The sequence below is a fragment of the Colossoma macropomum genome, unplaced genomic scaffold (genome assembly GCF_904425465.1).
Source record: "Colossoma macropomum unplaced genomic scaffold, Colossoma_macropomum, whole genome shotgun sequence".
Lineage (NCBI taxonomy): Eukaryota > Metazoa > Chordata > Actinopteri > Characiformes > Serrasalmidae > Colossoma > Colossoma macropomum.
This window is the reverse complement of record NW_023494800.1, coordinates 3001590-3021599: the sequence shown is the minus strand read 5'-3', so window position 1 is coordinate 3021599 and position 20010 is coordinate 3001590. Positions and strand designations below refer to the sequence as shown.

Here is a 20010-nt window from a genome sequence, read left to right as displayed (position 1 = left end):
CGCAGAGAGCACTGCACACCCTCCTCACTCCTGATCCACTCACTCACAGAGAACACTGCACACCCTCCTCACTCCTGATCCACTCACTCATAGAGAGCACTGCACACCCTCCTCGCTCCTGATCCACCACCTACCTCACAGCACAGCCACAACAGCAGGCTGACCACAGCTGTAGCTCTATCTACAATAGATCTCTGAGCTTCAACACTGAGCTTCATGCTCATCAAAGTATCTTCCTCGGTATGAAGAGCCTAAACAAGGTTTTCTTTTCCAAACTATTTTTAAAAGCACATATTGAAACTCTTTTTGTCTAAATGTGGTTTTATCAGACCACAGGACACTTTTCCACTTTGCCTCAGTCCATATTAAATGATCTCAGGCCCAGAAAAGGCGGCAGTGTTTCTGGATCCTGTTTATATACGGTTTCTTCTTTGTATGGTAGAGTTTTAACTTGCATTTGTGGATGCAGTGATAAACTGTGTTCACAGACAGTGGTTTCCAGAAGTGTTTCTGAGCCCATGCCATGATTTCCACTACAGAATCATGTCGGTTTTAAATACAGTGCTGCCTGAGGAACCAAAGATCACAGCCAGCCAAAATTGGTTTTCTTTTTTAAGAAATAATATTTTATTTTTTAGGAAACATCTACAAAATCCAGGTGTCACCACACTTTTGACAGGCTGTCTCAAAAACAAAGCTTTAATAATTCTGGACTTCAATGCTGCTGCACTCGGTCATTTTATTTTATTTTGTTATAATGAAGGGAAAAGCATAAACTGGAGGTACAGACATTCTGCTTAACTCTGTTTACTGGCTATTCATATCCAGCAGCAACACACCTGCTAATGCAGATAAGGCTGCATTTCTAATGAATACTAATCACCCTCAATCAGCCAAGGCACCCTTTGAAGACAACAGAAATCTATTATAGACTGCCTAAGTCGGTTTCCATGTTTCCATGTTTTAGATGTTTATAGCAAGAATATGAATTGATATTAACTCACATAAATTGATGAAAACAAACCACTGCCTGATAAATAATAAATATATAACAATAAAAAATAAATAATCTGCATTCTGTCAGTTGGGGCCAGTTCAAAATATATATTTTGGAATTATGTTTGTGTATATTTAACTGAAACATTTATTATATTTAGATACGCTTTAAGGAAATGTAATATTTACCCTGAGATTCTGCTTCTTCTAGATAGTATACAGGCCTCTGCATTTACAGTGGTGTCATTTGTCGTATAAATACTACTATAGGAGCAAACGTTATGCTGCATTGACATGTTGGCATTAAAATAAAGGTGGCATGTTCAGCATCAGTGTTTATCAATAAACAAATACATGAATAATTCTCTATCTGGTTCATTCCACCACTGCGTCTGACGGCAAAAGCTTGAAAACTGAACTCTTGCTGGACTACTCTGCTGGCCGTTGCTGTTGGTGGTGGCAAAATGTTTGGCCTCATCCAGTTTGTCGTCTTTCTACAGTCATAATGTAAACATAGTGTAAGTGTGAGTAGTGCTTGGAGCTCATGGGCCCAATCCCTCTCTCCTACCACTCAGCCCTTAGCCCTCCATTTTGCCCATTCACGTCTAGGGGTAGGGTGTCCTGATTCTTGTTGAGATAGAGGGGCAGGGCGAAGCGTTGGGGCTACATGACCCTCCAAATGGAGGTTTTTCAGAGACTCCAAACAGAGAGTTATGAGAAAAAAAGAAAAACCGGTAAGATGGCTGAAGAAACCCACAAATGTGAGAATTTTCTCTGTTAAAAATCATGGTAACCATTGTTTTATCTTAGTTTAATGTCGTTTAGGTGTATTATGGTCATTTTCTTCATAACAAGCATAAAAAATTGCTAATAGTAAGCTAAAGCCTTGGTAGCTAGCTAGCTAAATTTCCCGTTCCACCTTAAAAAGTCCAGCGGTTCTGATGCCTGAAGCACCAGAATGGAACTGCTGCACCATTTAAGGTGGAACGGGAAAATTTGAACAAGAAGCTGGTGAATATCTGACGTCAGCTTCATATCACTAAAGAATTAGGGGTGGGCGATAATAAATAATTGCCCCGCCCCCCTCTTTGAAGGCATGTGATGCCCTAAATGTAACTAAAGCCCAGCAGTGAGGAGCTGAACTTTACCCTCCTCTGCTGTCACTGCAGACTGGCAGGGTCGCCTACAGAGCAGCGCTGGTAGCTGTTAATGAAGTAATGCTCTTTTTATTTGAGGGTCCCGTTCCAAGGGGTTAGGGTGACACTCGAAAACAAGGGGTAGGGGTAAAAATAAGAAATGGGACTGGGTCTAAGAGTTTTTAACTGATCAGTGCTTTTAAGCTTTAGTGTTTGGTCTGTTCAGGAGAGCCTTTTAGGTGATTCTAGACAGGCAGTCTGTGTGGATAAATCTGATGCTTGTTTGAAGCCGACAACATACAAGGAAAAGTGTGAACTAAAACAATTCTTCAGCTGAACTGTAACTCTTCAAAAGTTTTACTGAGTGGTAAAGTGAGCTGGAACACTGCAGCCCATCAGGTTAGATACCACCATAACACTGTCTGATGCTTTGCTTAATACACAAAATGCATGCCTATATTAAAATTTTAATAAGTGCTAGCCTAAATTATCAATGAACCCACCATCTGTGGCCTAGACTACAGCCTCTCAAATGTGCTGTGAGAATTAAAGAGTTACACCAAAACGCCATGAGCAGAGCCACTGAGAGGTCGCCCCAACACAGGTGTGCAGCCAAGGGCAGGTCATGTAGGGAATGACATTATACAAAAACACTAATATAATATCCTGATATGAATAAAAATTCATAAAATTATTCTACAAACAATCTCACACTCTTAAAAAGATGTTTTTCAAGGGTTCTTTAATACAGACAATGGTACAATAAACTTTTTTGTTGATATATAGAACCCTTTTCAAAAGAATTCTATATAGAACCACATACAACACATTCTCCACCAATCTGAAGACCATTTCACCATGAAAAGAAACATTTAAGCATGCAAATTGTTCTTTGAGTACTCATGGTTCTACGGTATTTAGAACCATCTTTTTAAAGAGTGCAGAAAAACCCAGTTTGGTGCTATACAGAACACATTCTCCACCAATCTGAAGAACCATTTTACCACGCATAAAAACACTTAAGCATGGAAATGGTTCTTTGAGTGTTTATGATTCTATATAGAACCATTGTCTTTACTAAAGAACCCTTTAAGAACCATTTTTTTAAGATTGTACATACCAGCCCTGGTACACATACACTAAAGTTCAGCAGCAACCCCTTGTAGTCTTTACTGAGGTGGCCGAGACATCCCACTTGGGTTAAAGTGCATATTCCTCATTTTTCTTTGACTTTAAATGTCCACTGTTCACATTAACTCCACTACCTCTGATACAGACTGTCTGCAGCAGGAGGGACAGCGTGGCTTTTCATTCCAATCACGCAGGATCACGCCTCATTTAACTAATCAATTTTTTGAAAACTGAGACCACCGAGTGGAATCACATGTGCTACTTCTTGATTGAAATGAAAACCTGCAGCCCTTTGTGGATATGATTGGCGACTTAGTCTTATTTCAAAAAAGTCAGGAGAATTCAGTTTCCAATAAAATGGACCTTTTAATGCCTCAGTTAGCAGCTGACCTCAGGATCCGTCCAAACCTCCATCCCGTTTTCAAAGGTACTGGATGGCACATCAGGCTATTCAGCGGCTGTCAGACTGTATCTATAACAAAAATGTCATTAACCCTTCATGCAATTTTTCAGGTTACTAGTAGCCCAGGTCTTCATTTGCCTCCTTCTACCTCATCCACATCCACCTTCAGATAAGCGATGAAGAAAATATGTTATTTTGTAATTTTTATTGTTAATAAAATTCTACACTGTCATGGCAGTCTGTAGATGAATTTATGTCGCATGTAAGATAAGATAAGATAAGATAAGATAAGATAGGATAATCCTTTATGAGTCTCACAACGGGGAAATTCTCAGTGCTACAGCAGCAAAGGGGGAGCAAGGCACTTAAGAAAATAAAAGTAACAAGAAGAATTAACCTTAATTACTTAACAAGGCCCTGCGATGGACTGGCGACCTGTCCAGGGTGTGTCCTGCCTTGTGCCCAATGACAGCTGGGATAGGCTCCAGCACCCCACCGCGACCCAGAAGGATAAGCGGTTTAGATGATGTATGTATGTATGTATGTATGTATGTACTTAACAAGGTTTTTACAGTTTGTTACTTGTTAAACTAAACTAAGTAAACTTGTTTACTAAAAGTAAAAAGTAAGAAAAAATATAAATTCTATCCTTCACAAAAATTAACAATGTAAAGGATTATAAATAAATAAAAGCTAAGATATTTACACTGTGAGGATATTTTACCTGAATTTCCCATAGAGTTTTGCACATGAGGTACTGATTTCTGTTACACATGGGATGGTATAGGAGGCAGATTGCTAACAGCCTGAGGCAGACAGTGTTCATTATAGTGGTGATTATATTTCTCCAGTGTTACCCTGAAAGCTGCTATATGATGTAGGACAAAGGCCACTGAGGGAATATTGAAGGACAAATCTGGCTCCACCCCTCTGGAAATGGAGGCTGTGTATTGACGGTTTGTTCTCCCTGTGGGCCACTGGTTTGAAAGGTAGTGAGGTGGATGATCCATTAGTGGAGAGGAGAATAGCAGAAGAATCAGAGCTGGAGATCCTGCCCTCAGATGACCTTTCAGTGTGCAGTGACTAAATTTAGGTCTCCTATTATGTTACGGGTTAAACTGACCCGAGTCAAAGTTTAAAAATACAGGAAAAAATATTTTAAATAATTTTTGGAGCATGAAACCTTTTCTGCTGGGCTGAAATTAGTGTAAAAAACTTGTAAACAAAAATGACTAATTAAATGTGTTGCAACCCCCCCTGCATGCTTATATTACACACATAGTGTTCAGGTCAGTTTGACCCAGCAGGGAGAATCGAGGCTACAAAGGGTAAAAATATCAAATTTAGACTGAAATGAGTTTTCTTTTTATATTTGAGACACAGTGTGATTGCCTAATGCCTCCCAACAACACACACACACACACACACACACACACAATCACACAATCACACACAATTTTCTTTCTTTCTTGTTCGGGTTTCCTGTTTTAAACAGAACAAAATGTAAAATAAAATTAGTAAAAAATTTATTATGGCTCATTTAGTGTGATGTGAACTGAAAGGGCCAATTTGACCCAGAAGAGTTGTTTGTATAAATCAAACAAAAATAAAAATTAATTAAAAAATGTAAAAAAAAATCCCCTATGACAGAAAAAAATGTCAGAAACATGACAAAAAGTCTGAATAAGAATAAATCCAACAAATATGCTGAATGTCATGTTTTTGTACAGAAAAAATATATATTTTTAATAAAAAAAAATTCATTATTATAGGTAAACCATGATCTGCAAGGAGTAAAAAACTTGATTACACTAAATACTGATTAAATTGATATAAATTGAGTTAAAGAATATGTTTATGGAGAAAAATATATTGTTTAACTACTTTCAGATGGTTAAACATGCATCGGGCCAATTTGAGCTGGGGACATTTTTGCTGTTCCTTACAGTTGAACATAACAGGAGGGTTAACCTGCTATTACCACAAATAAGGAGGTTTGAACTCATTCACATCACATATCAATACGGGAAAATTAATAATAATATCACATTTAATGGGAAAAGGTCCATCTTAGAACTAAATACCAATTAAACTATCAGTGCTTCATCCACAAATGTGTGGTAGCTGCTGTTGTAAGTTTGGACAAGCTGCACAGAATACTGATAAAAATCCTATACAACCTAATAAGAAACTGAGAGACTCAGTTTATATCACAATACCTACATTTAGAGTCAGTTATTCATTCAGCCTAATGAGAAACTGTAGAACAGACTCAGTTTATATCGCAATACCTACATTTAGAGTCAGTTATTCATTCAGCCTAATGAGAAACTGTAGAACAGACTCAGTTTATATCGCAATACCTACATTTAGAGTCAGTTATTCATTCAGCCTAATGAGAAACTGTAGAACAGACTCGGTTTATATCACAATACCTACATTTAGAGTCGGTTATTCATTCAGCCTAATGAGAAACTGTAGAACAGACTCGGTTTATATCACAATACCTACATTTAGAGTCGGTTATTCATTCAACCTAATGAGAAACTGTAGAACAGACTCGGTTTATATCACAATACCTACATTTAGAGTCGGTTATTCATTCAGCCTAATGGGAAACTGCAGAACAGACTCAGTTTATATCACAATACCTACATTTAGAGTCGGTTATTCATTCAGCCTAATGAGAAACTGTAGAACAGACTCAGTTTATATCACAATACCTACATTAAGCTATACAGTTTCTCATTAGGTTGAATGAATAACCGACTCTAAATGTAGGTATTGTGATATAAACTGAGTCTGTTCTACAGTTTCTCATTAGGCTGAATGAATAACCGACTCTAAATGTAGGTATTGTGATATAAACTGAGTCTGTTCTACAGTTTCTCATTAGGCTGAATGAATAACAGGTCAAAGTATGACTAGTATTTGATCAATGCAATAATTAATTAATGTTTAAAAACAGTAAAGCCATTTAAATATCCAACACTTAAGAAATCCTGCACTTCTGTGGGGTAACATATGTTTGCTTATCAGGCCAAATGCTTCCTTGTCACCAGTGGCACGCAGTTGTCAGCTCCATTTATGAGATTATTTGGAGATGTACACGGCCACAGAGGCTTCATTCTTAACAATCTAATGCAACAGTCAGTCCAGGTACAGCCCATATAAGCTTCCTACTGCTGCAGTTTGCTAGTTATCAAGCTATCTGAAGCATAATGAATCTTATTCAGAGTGCACAGGGTGTTAAGAATGGAAGAAACTTGTATGTATGTTTGACATTCTAGCCTCAAAGATTTTATCATTATTACCAATGTTTTGGTTCGTTCTATTCTGTTAGCTTTCACCGCTTCTTAAAACTGCAACAAAATTCACACATCACTTTGACCAGGACTTGCCCTGTGTGTCCAGAGTGACTCTGTGGAGATTTCAGTGATGATTCAGTCAATAATCCAGTTCAGAAAACCACTGTTTAAATCCTGCGTTTACGTCCATTTAAATGCCCCATTTAAACACCCCCACAGTTACAAGTTGAGTATTAAAAATATCTGAGATTAAATATGCAACTCAATAAATACAGCAAATCTGTCTCATATGCCATGTAAATATGTAAATAGATACACTTTCATTTTATTTCTCTTGTACTTTAACTTATGTCTAGATTTATTTCTATTTTCAATTTTTCTGCACAGTATATGTAAGTTTATGTGCAATTATATGTCTTGTTACTGAAACACTGCAATTTCCCTTCGGGATCAATAAAGTTCTATCTATCTATCTGTCTGTCTGTCTGTCTGTCTGTCCTGCTGTGTATCAGAGTTGTAGCACTCAGCATGAATCCAGGACAGAAAAACATGGCTACCTTATGCTAATTGTCTATTTTTACTCATAATGACCAATAGAATGAATCACCATCAAAATTATTGTACTTTTAGCTCACAGACACTCCAGAAAAATAATTTCTGAAAAGATAACTACAATTCAACTTGCTTTCAAGATCTCTAAAAGTAAAAAATTACAATATTTTTGGTAAATTTTTGATCAAAAAATTACCCAAATTCATAAAGATATCAAATTTCTGTTAGCATTTACAGGTCAAACAATGGCATATCTGAGTAGCCAGGCTCTCCTGAAAATAACAACATATGGCATGTGTGACTGTCTCATGTGAATACTTTAGAATTGCAATTGTAATTGACCCAAAATACCAAAATTCCCAAATATTCTAGGGTTCTAAGGGTTACAATAAGCTGCATTCACTGCAGACTGGATGCAAAAGTACAGACAACATTTACACTAACAAACATTCTGATTTGGTCGATTTATTTATTCTTTCCACTGTATTCAGGTTTTACCGCCATCACTACCCATGGTGCATAATCTGCCCCAGACTTAGTCCAAGACTGCAAGTGATTCATACTTTGGAAGCTGTGTTAGTTGAAGCTGTCTGGGGAGCCATTCACTGTTTTTCTTTTTCTGTGTCTGTCCCTATACAGATGCTCTGTTTGGAGATGTAATGACTGGAATAGTGACATCTGGCTCACTAATGCATAATAGACTACAAACACAGCTAATAAAGAGTGGGTAAAATTATAATAGGTTGTGTAGATTCAGCAGGAACGGGAGATTTACGGACATCAACATAAGTTTCTGTGCCAAACACCTGTTTAAACAAATCAATCTGAGAACTGGCCAGCATCCAAACAGCACTTAGCTTCCCCTTCTGAGGAGTTTAAAGAGGAGCGGGTTTTCTCACTGGATTTCTCGGCTACAAACGACGATGCATCACACCTTCGGTCCCAGCCTGGTCCACCTGAACGAGGCCCAGAGCAGTTTAAACTACAAACACCCAACACTGCTCATCTGACTTCAACACATACTGAAACTCTGACCTACGATTTGTCTTCTGTGTCTTTCAGTGACTTTGAGATCTAATTGTTTATAGCAGGAGTGTCCAATATGTTGATCGTGATTGACCAGTTGATCACCCAGTGCAAATTGGTAGATCGCACCTCATTCAAACAGGCTATCGAATTTCAACGCTTTCTTACTGCTTCTGGAAGCAGGCAGGTCAGCATGATTGGCTGACCTGAAATGTGGCAAAGTCTCTTTAATTTACCCATATCTACGCCACAGTCAGCCTAAAGCACTGCTGTGAGTTTGCCTCTCTAGAGATCTAGAAAGTTTTCATTTATCGGTAGCTAGTTCGTGTAGCACCATTTTCACGTTCTCCTTTTGTAACCTACACTGACTCTTTCAGAAGATGAGTGCGAGACCGAGCGCAAAGAAACCAAAATCTTACCTCGTACATTTGCATTTATGGCATTTGGACGACACTCATTTTTCACCGGTAGGTGAAGGTAGTGTTAGGAGTCTTGCCCAAGGACTCTTATTGGTATAGTATAGGGTGCTTGCTCAGGTGGGGGATTGAATCCCATTGAACTCCAAATGCATCTGCTTGAATTGCCAAGTAGCCATCGCACTTCCAAGGAGGGGAACATCTAGAGGCATTTTCGAACTATACACAGAAAGTATGGTGATGAATTTCCAGCTAAAAGTGAACTCTGAAGACAAAAGTGGTCTAAACTACACAAACCTGGCCGACACCATTCAGTGCAAATCATCAGAATAAGGTTAGTGTGATTTTTCAGCCGTTTGCCTGTAATGCTGAATAATATCAATATAGGCCACTAAAATGTATTACAAAAGTTGCAAAGACTTTAAAAAAGGATGAGGCCAATCTTTTTTTTTCTTTCTTTTTTTAAGGTAGATCATGATGACCTGTCCACTGGAAAAAGTAGATCTCAAGCCACAAAAGTATGGTTTGTAGCACATTATCAAAGGAGGATCAAAACAATGACCAGACAAAAGTATAAAATGAAATGGTAAAAGGTCTGTCTGGGGTCCACGCTTCAACTCCTCACTATTACAATTACTAGGGTGTTAGAAAACACACGCTTTCAATTTTCAGTTCTGAGGAGAAGATCTAATTTCTTTTTCAGCTCCTGATGATCCACCATCTAAAAAGACAAACCCCAAGAATCACAACCTCTACAGTTTTTAAACTGTTCATAAAAAAAGCCGCCATTTGAGCGTGGGTGTGTCCGCAGCATAAGCCCCGCCCCTCACCACCCACATTACTGTAAAGGATCTGCTCAGATGCCTAGTTTTAATCAGTGACTATGGTTTTAGTGAAAGATGCTCTGTAGAGCGTGAGGGCTTACAGCTTTACATTTACATACACTGTTCATAAACGGCCATTTTTACTATTTATCAATACTGTACTGAAATCGTTCACTGCAATTGTTGACTTATACATTAATTTCATACTAGTTATTTAAAAATTAATAGACGTCTTAAGCTTAATAACTCAGCCCAAAATTAACGAGGTTCCAATTATGTCACAGAAGTAAATAAAAATAAACATTAAAGCAAATAAGCTAACAAATGAAGTGACAGTAGTACACCTTTCCAGTGTTAAGTGTCCTACCATTCTCGCAGAGCCAGACATGATCTTGGAACATGAACGTCTGTGGACAATGAGGTGAAATTTTGGGCTAAATATGGGGAGAATGTTGATTTAATACAGAGAGAACAAATTTAGAGTGAAATTAGCTCAACATCTCCTGAAGGCAGAGCTTAAAATAGGGGGCATTGTTGTGCCTCCAACATTGCCTGATGGACAACAAGCCTGACATTAGGACATGGATGTAGCGTAAGTTTAGCTGAAGAGTCCCCGAAATAGTCCAATTAAGCATGTGGACGTGAGTCGCATGTGTGGAGAACACATTACACACATGCACACACACACACACACACACACACCCTAGCTTTTCACTAGCTGGCTTGTGTTCCTAGAGTGTCGACTAGAAGAATTTGGGGGGCTTTAGAGGGGGCATGTCCTTGTTAATGGTGGATTTTATAGCAATCTAGCACCAAATGTTTTACAAGTTGTTCCCAGACTTGTTTTCTTGCTACAAGATCAAATCTGGCTCCGTGAGACAGACCATTCCTAATGTGACTGTGGGTCAGAGGTCAGACTGCATGAGTGTATTCATCAGTGAATAATGAGCACATTTATTGAGAGTACAATGAACTTGTTTTGAAAATGCAGAGGTTGTACAGTTCTTTTAGAGGAGCACTATATTCGAGCTGTGTTTGTACAGTACATCTAGAAAACCCATATATTTGAGCTGTGTTTCAGTACTTTTAGAGAAACTGTATATATACAAGCTGTGTTTCAGTACTTTTAGAGAAACTGTATATATACATGCTGTGTTTCAGTACTTTTAGAGAAACTGTATATATACAAGCTGTGTTTCAGTACTTTTAGAGAAACTGTATATATACATGCTGTGTTTCAGTACTTTTAGAGAAACTGTATATATACATGCTGTGTTTCAGTACTTTTAGAGAAACTGTATATATACAAGCTGTGTTTCAGTACTTTTAGAGAAACTGTATATATACAAGCTGTGTTTCAGTACTTTTAGAGAAACTGTATATATACATGCTGTGTTTCAGTACTTTTAGAGAAACTGTATATATACATGCTGTGTTTCAGTACTTTTAGAGAAACTGTATACATACAAGCTGTGTTTCAGTACTTTTAGAGAAACTATATATACATGCTGTGTTTCAGTACTTTTAGAGAAACTGTATACATACAAGCTGTGTTTCAGCACATTTAGAGAAGCCATATATTCGAGCTGTGTTTGAACAGAAATTGTACAGAAACTGTATAGATAAAAGCTGAGTTTCAGTACCTTTACAGGAGTACTATATTTGAGCTGTACAGTACTTTTAGAGGAGCCGTATACTGAAGCTGCATTCGTACAGTACTTTTAGAGGAGCCGTATATGAGAGCTGTGCCTGGCAGCGCTGTGTAGGAGGTGTGAGATGAGAACTGAAACCTCTCTGGTGTATTCAGACCTTGCAGTTTCCAACAAAATGCCACATTACTGTGAGCTAAACAATACACACCCACCCAACGCTCATCTCCTGCTCAAAAAGGTGCAGGTGAGCAGTCTGAGGTTTATCATTTAACGAAGGTGAGAATGTAACAGTTACAGTGTAACATCACCCTTGAGGACAGTTTTTACAGCACTGGTACAGCTCCAGTCTAAATTTTGGACCTACCTGATGGTGTGTGTGTTTTTTCATAACCTTAGACCAGTGGTTCCCAACCCGGCTCCTTCACGGCCCACAGTTTTGCTCCAACCCAACTCCCGACACATAGAGATGAAGTAATAATGTGGACCGTCTGGGCAAACTGGGTTGGGAACCACTGTCGTAGACATTTAGACTGACCTTTCTTCACATCCAGTACCAACACACGTTCAGGGTGATCTGATCATAAGCAGACGCTATGACGCCCCCCTTTGTCTTGATGCAGCTTTGCATTACCTTCACTATTTATATTTGTCTTGAAAACATATTTCAAGCATTTAATAGTAGGTTTTTAGAGCAAAGGCCCTGTCCAGACCTGGAATTAACATCTGCCTCGAGTGGTCAAACAGAAGAAGAGAGGAAGAAAGAAGCCATATGGCTGCTTTCCTCTCTGCTGTGGTGATCTGATCATAAGGGGACAGTCCAATCACTCAAACCACCTTCGGAGGTGATCAGGGATGTATATGACTAGAGCCAAAGACTGTGAGACCCCTGAGGGCTTAATGAATGAGGTTGAATAGCACAGATTGTGTCTAAGACAAATATAAATAGTCAACTTAATGCAAAGCAGCATCAAGACAAAGAGGGGCTGCTTCTAAAAGAATCTAAAACGAAGTTAGGTTGGATTTGTTTGTTTTGGTCACAGAATCCTTCAGTTTTAGTTTCATACACACCTAAACAGACGTTCCAAACGTTCTTTAGTAAAGGCAATGTTTCTATTTAGAATCCTGAGTTCCATATAGAACCCTTTGCATGGTTAAATGGTTCTTTGCATAATGGAATGGTTCTACAGATTGACAGAGAATGTGTTGTATATGGTTCTATATAGTACCAAAAAGGGTTCTGCTATTGTTATGAGGTCAAGCTTGTAACCCTTTTTGGTGCTATATAGAACCATTTTCAAAAAGCTTCTATGTTCTCCATCAATGTGAGGAACCATTTCACCATGCAAAGAATCACTTAAGCATGCAAATGGTTCTACATAGAACTCAAGGTTCTGAATAGAAATGTTGCCTTTATTAAGGAACCATTGAAGAACCATATTTTTTAAGTGTTTTTTAAGGTGTTTTCTTCACCGTTATTCTGAAATGCTGTGTTTTCGACTGGCCCACCAGAGAAGCCTCAGCTCCACTGATGGAAACCACACTCACCCCTGGCAGAGAGCTTCTTGGTGTTGATGATCTTGGCAGCGTACTCTTGCCCTGAGAGGATTTTCACACACCTGCGCACCACTGAAAACGCTCCCCTACAAACAAAAACAAAGCAAATCTGTTGGTAAATGTTCATACTGACCGCAAGCACTTACGAGAAGCTACCTCCTGGTTGGAGGGGGCGGATGCTGGCCTGCAGCCACGCCGATAAGTGCTGCTGACCGGAAATGAATTACAGCTAAACTGGAAGAAAATGAAACACAAAGAACATCGTGTAAAAGAAAAAGTCTGCTAGAGCAGAAGTTCAGGTGCACACGGACTTACTGCCTGTATCTGAGTGCACTACTGCTGAAAGAGGGCACGCTGGGTAAGGACGGGATGACCCATTTTGGAGACCATGATAAACAGGAGTCTGTCCAGATTAGTTTGGATATAGTTTGGTGAAAAATCAAATGTATTAATTATTTTACTCCCTTACACCAAATGTAGTCAATCAGCCAGGACAAATTAGCTTCCTTAGTTTTAGCACTGAAGCTATGAGGCTAATGTAGCTGACAAATAATTGAAGCATATACCCCACCAATTAGCAGGTTGCTAACTGCATGCCTAAATCATCACACGTTTGCCTTAAACATGTTAGTAAAGTTGAATTCAAAGTTTTCCTTTTCCGCCTTAAATGGTGCAGAGTCACCAGAATGCTACTGCACCATTTAAGGTGGAACGGCAAATTTGAACTAGAAACATGCATTTCCTGAAGGAAACGCAGAATGGTTGCGAACCTTAAATGGTTCCCACTTCCTGCAAAGTTGTTGCTAGGTGGTTACTATCGCATCCCAGGTGGTTGCTAAACTGCTGCTAGGCAGTTGCCACGCTGTATGGAGTGTTTATTTAGTTGTTTGTAAGGAGTTGCCAAGTGTTAGCTACGTGCTGTTGAAAATGAATGGGAGTCTGTGTGACGAACGAGGGATAAAAAAACGACACATAGAGGAGTGCAGGTCAGTATGGCTGTGGATTAGAGCTTGGGGACCTGCCCTGAGTGAGTACATGCATTATGGTGGCTGCTGAGCATCGGAAAAAACAGGGGTGGGGTTTGGGTGAAAATTAATGGGAATCTATGGGAGAAACAAGGGTTGAAAAAAATGACAAATAAATGACAGCAGGTAAGAACAACATTGGATTCACGCTCCAGGGCCAGCCCTGAGATAGTATATGTGAAACAGTGACCTTCGGTCAAGCAGAAGTACAGTAGATGTTTGTGCAATTTTTCACCCCGTTCATTTCTGTGGGGAAAAAAATCGGAATTTAACGAAGATTGAAGGAAAACCGTGCATCCAATCAAAAAGCTGTATACAAGCCTGAATCACCCAATCAGACCAAACAATCTGGAGTTGAAACGGTGTTGATATGTCGAAAACTGCAGGACGAGTACGCTTTGCAATGCGCAGCCATGATAAGAAGTTGGTGAAATGTAAGGCCAGCAGTCTTAGGCTTCGTTCACACAGCAGGTAAAAGTGGCCCAAATCTGATTTTCTCACCAAATCAGATTTTTTGTTTGACTGTTCACAATATCTTTTAAATTTGATCTGCTCCTAAACTGACCCACATGGGCAAAAGAACAGAGCGTCACGCTGCTTCACGGCTCATCCAGAGGTAAACAATCACGACCGCCAACGAACGCCAGTCGCTCCCGGAGGATCAGCTTCATCTTCACCAGCATCACAGGAGCCATCATGAAGCTTCACTGACTGACAGCTGGGCTCATCACCCAGAATGTGTTTGTGTTCCCATAAAAAGGGCGCGGTCACTTCATTGGTTTGTGTCCTCGGATTCTTTAAACTTTGCTCTCAGACTTTTAACTGTTCTTTGACGCTGCAGCCTCGTTCTCCTGCAGCCGCGTTTGGACATTTCTTTCTAAATCTGTTTGAACAACGAGCGATTTGGATACGTCTCTTCTAATCATTTGTACAGAAACATCACCCCAAATGTTTATCTCAGCGGCATGAAATTTGGAGGAATGTTGAACTGGATTGACGTAAAAGTCACATGAATTCCAATCTGGCTGTTCAGACTGAGACGCATTGCTGCATCGGATACGTATCGGATTTCAGTACCACATATGAAAGGCTAGGTTCACATTACCAGGTTGAAGTGGCACAAATCGGATTTTTTGCCCTAATGTGACTCAGATCTGATGTTTTCAGGGCTGTGTGGACACGCAAATCTGATCTTTTCAAATCCGACCTGAGCCTCTTTCATATGTGGTCTTAGATCGGATACGTATCCGATTTGTCACCATGTGACCTTAATGTGACGCTCAGATCGGAATTCCTCCGCGCCATCATTCAGCGTTACCATGGCAGCAGCGCCGAACAGAAATTAAAGCCAGTAAACAGTGGAAAAGCAGCTCATCTCACCTTTTTCTCCTTCGTCTTGCTCTAATAATGAAGCTGAGAGCTGATCAGAGTTAATTATCTTCTCAGCGAAGCTCGTTCTGCTCGTTAGTTTGTGCTGATGATGCTCGTGATTCATTTACGTGACGTTACTGGGTAGGATGTGAGCATGCGGGTCGTTTCAGGACGCTGGTTCGTTCACATTAATGACAGATTTGAGTCACCTAAACGAGTGTGAACCGTCGTGTCAGAGAGATCGGATTTGAGCAAAAAATCGGATTGAGATATGAGGCTTGTAATGTGAACGTAGCCAAAGCATCTCAAATGGGAACTGAACATGTCAGATTCAGTGTGTTTTTGCTGTTCACACTGACACACAGACACACATCTGAGTCGCATATGAAGAAAAAGATCGGATTTGGGCCACTTTTACCTGCTGTGTGAACAAAGCCTTAAAGCCTGAATTCTGTCTTTTATTCCATTTGAATCCAACAATTCCCAAAGTAACATCCTTTCTGAATTTGGACAGTTTTCCACCAACATCTGCAACACTCCATATCCACAGCAGGCTGCTCTCCCTAAGGTCCTGCTGTGGAGCTACCAGCTGTTTCACCACTCCACGAACATCTACTGAGAGTTCTCTCCGTCCTGCCTCTTCTCATGCAGCCCAGCTGCTCCAGGAGGATTCAGTCCCAGAGGAGTGAAAACGCATCAGTGTCGTCCTACACAGTCAACAGAGCTGCGAACGTTTCAGACAGACTACAGTAACATCACGATGGTGACCTCACTGCAGAAACACAGCACTGTCAGACTAACAAAACATCACAGCTGAGCAGAACAATAGAGACAGACACAGAGACGTTCTGTCCCCTTTCTCCTGCTTGATCTGGGAAAAAGAACTGAAATATTCTAAGAGGAACCAAAACAGCATTTACAAAGCTGTCAGCCACACTCTGGCTCATCGTTTGGCCTCAAGCCTGAACTAGAGCCCACATTTAAAGCTCTTCTGAGAGTTCATTCCTCATCTTCAACACAGGCTTAAACACCAAAGAGCCAAAAGGGGTTTTTGGAGCGACAAAAATGAGACAGATATATATTTTAAAATATTTTTCTAAATGTGTCAATTCTGTTAGATAAGTTTGACACTTTACATCTACATATCTTACATCTACATATAGGGGAGTATGGGGAACAACCTAAAGCAGGCCACAAATTAACACTGACTTTTTACGTTGTTACAGAAGGCAGCGTGAGCTTCTGGCCACAGTACCACATTTCCCAGCCACAGTCTCCCACCAAAAGTCAGAGCAATTCGTCAGTGTTTTAAAGAAATCTGTGCCAAAGAGGGTTTTCAGGGCACATAAGTCATTTTTTTCAACACAGGTTTTTTCAGTTACTGAGCTGTTTGTGTGAATCACAAAGTCCAACCTTATATTACTTTAATCACCATCTTGTCTCCTACAGCACAGCTCACAGCGTGTTAGTTAGGCTTAAGTCCAGCCTCCGCACTGCGGGGTTAGTTCTTACACAGCGTCACAGCTCAGACACCTTTAATACACAGAGACTAATAAAGTACATTTAGTCTTTTTGTTCCACATGTTTACACAAATTTTACAATGAGAAAGAGAAACATCTGAAAACAGAGATTTTCTTCTGCTTTATTCGTGTCTTTTAGATGTTGATATTTTGGTTTTAATTAAGCATTTTAATGAAATTGACATTAACGGCTGGTAAAGCAGTAGTTATTCAGAAACAATGAGTGTGTTTAATAATCTGATCATATTCAGATTTCTGCAGTTATCTGATTATTCAAATGGTCATGTAAACACCATGCTCCAATCTAGAAATCCAATTGAGAAATCTGATCAACAGAGCTGGATTTTAATTCAGTAGTCAGATTTCTCAGTGCATGTAAACTCTTACTCTGATTTCTTTCGGTTTTCTCAGTCTGAGCATGTGTGAAAACAGACAACGGTACCGGAAATAAGCGAGCAGCGTCGCCGCGAGACGCAGCAAAACGCTTTTGGAGCAACGCTGAGACCAAACATGAAATAAAGGATTTTAATACTTTTCATCTTCTAGATGATGTATGTTCATATTTTCAGGTAAAGTGGCGCAATGTTAAAAAAAAAAAAAAACGCTGCATGAAGTTTGAGTTTTACATCGCGTTTACGTCACATCTTCAGTTTATCGGCTGGTTGTAAAGGAAATCTGATTACTGTCTGACTCATGTAGACCTGGAGTTTTCAGAATTATCTGATTACTAAAGTGCAAAATCTGATTTTCTGCAGATATCAGATTATTTAGTGCATGTAATCACACTCAGTGTTCTATATTTTACTGATGTGTGATGTTTTTTATTTGCTATCTTTCATTGGACATAAAATAAATCTGTCATTGTTTGACACCCAAATGTCAGTGTTCTTATATAATTTGATGTGTGTGTATCAGTTTATCTGTCTGTCTGACATATAGATGATAATATGTAATGCAGTACAGTTGGAAAATATATTTGTTTCTCAAACACAGGATCATATTAACTCTGTTTGCGCTGATTGATCAGACTTTTCTAGCAGGTGTTAAACTGACTCTGTCTGTTACAGTGAACCCACCCATGGGCTAAACTGTAAAACTTCAGTTCCTCTGCAAATTTGGGTGGAATTGTACTGAACACTAGGAGCTGGAAACAAACTTCAAGTGTTTGTTTGTAGCAGAGATATATATGTCGCTCGTATAAAAGCATTATTCCAGCTTAATTATTTTTGAAATTATTCCGTTGTGCCTCGCTCTCCCTCATATTTCAATATACAAAGAGTTTGTTTTGCAAAAAAATTATAAAAGGCCATCTTTTAAAAAAGCAAGCTGTGGTAAGTTATTCAAACACACAATGAACACTAAATATGTTTTGTCACAAAAGTCGTTACCATTCATTGTCAAAGTGTTGCAAGTTCACATTTTAAGCAGAAATTGTCAAACACCAGCGCTGTTCTCCAGCAGAACCTGATAAATCTGTTCAACCAATCAGCGTGCAGTATTTGGGTCAGGCGAACTGTTTTAGGCAGAATCTCAAACGGCTTCCTTCACCCTATAGAGTGCAGCACGCAGGTCTTGAAATAACGGCTACTGCATCTAAACAGAGCTCAGTGAGTCTAACAGAGAACCACTCTGGATTCAGCCATGGAGCACGATTCAAACTGGACAAAGACCAATATTTGAGCGGAAAAGATTAAATTTCAGAACTCCCATAGTGACTATTTTGGGTGCAGTGAGCCGTTTGAGATTCAGCCTTAGGATTTTCCGAGCTCTGATCTTACAGATGTTTAATATTGATCATTAATGGCTGTTTGTGTTCAGATCTTTACCTTTTTTATGTTAAAGAAGTTAAATATTGCCCTTAAAAGGAACTTGTATGCATTAAAAATGGCTTTGTTTAACTCTAAAACATGAAATGACAAATGGAGCGATCGGCTTTTACCAACAAACAAAATTAAAATTAAAAATAAATTCAATAAAGTTTAATTTTGTACATTAGCTGCATTTTGCTGGGTTATTTTTACTTAATCAAAACAACCCAGCTGCAGTTTGATTGATTTGACCTGGAATGCTCAATAAAAAGCATGATTTATGAAAATGGATTAAAATGCAGGTATCTGTTTTTTGCAAATGAACTCTTCAGGTTATGTGCATATATTAGCATATTCAGGGAGATTCATTTGAAAGAGGCCCCGAATATTCTGTTGTAACTCCTGTTAGGATGAAGCAATCCGAACCAAAAAAATACGCTACATACCTTGACGTATGTGTAATCGACTGCATTACATGCAATGCTGGAAGTGTTCTCTGTTTTCTGCCAGACACATTTCGACACAGCGCTCCATGTTCCTAAATATTCCTTGCCTGAACAATGCTGCCTACCTCATCGCTCCGACGCAGAGGCATCCTGGTTAGTTCGAAAGCTCCATATACTGAGGAGCACATTGCACATTGTTTCGTTCAGATTGCTTCATCCGAGAGAGAGTTATTACAGAATATTCGGGGCCTCTTTCGAGTGAATCTCCCTGTATTTAAATAATTAAAAATTGTGCAATTAAATATACAGAACTTAGCACATATTTATTCAATGTAAACAAATATTTTTCTTCCATATGGAATGCCATAGTGGAAACATCTTTGTAAACGAGGTGTGAACCTTTTTAAGAACCCACACATTAGGCAAAGGTTCTAGGAAGAACACTTAGAGACAAAACCTTTATATGATGTGAAGATTCTTTACTATAAAAAACTCCTTCAAACTCACAAACCTCTCATTCAAACATGGTTCTCTAGGTAAGCAAAAGTGGTTCTTCAACGGCATCACTTAAAGAACACTTTGCGGTGCACAGAATAGAAGAACCCTTTTTAGTGCTATATAGAAACATTTTTAAAAAGGTGCTACATAGAACCATCTACAGAACGTTCTCCATCAGTCTGAGGAACCCTTTTACTATGCAAAAAACCCTTTAATCATGCAAAGGGTTCTAATGGTTCTGTGTATGGTTCTAGTGAGACAGAAGACTGTACAACTCTGCTCTGAGAACTTGGACTGGAGTTCTAGTGGCTTCTGCTTTAAGGTAGAATGCCAGACCCACCTC

The 20010-nt window shown here is 39.2% G+C and overlaps 1 protein-coding gene across 1 annotated transcript in view; it reads right to left on the bottom strand.

The window, feature by feature from the left end:
* camk2a (calcium/calmodulin-dependent protein kinase II alpha) overlaps positions 1–20010 on the bottom strand; it is a 117780-nt gene that overhangs the window by 83278 nt on the left and 14492 nt on the right. The window contains exon 2 of the mRNA XM_036588111.1: positions 12990–13084. Coding sequence (XP_036444004.1) covers positions 12990–13084 — 95 coding nt within the window. The remainder of the gene's footprint in view (positions 1–12989; positions 13085–20010) is intronic.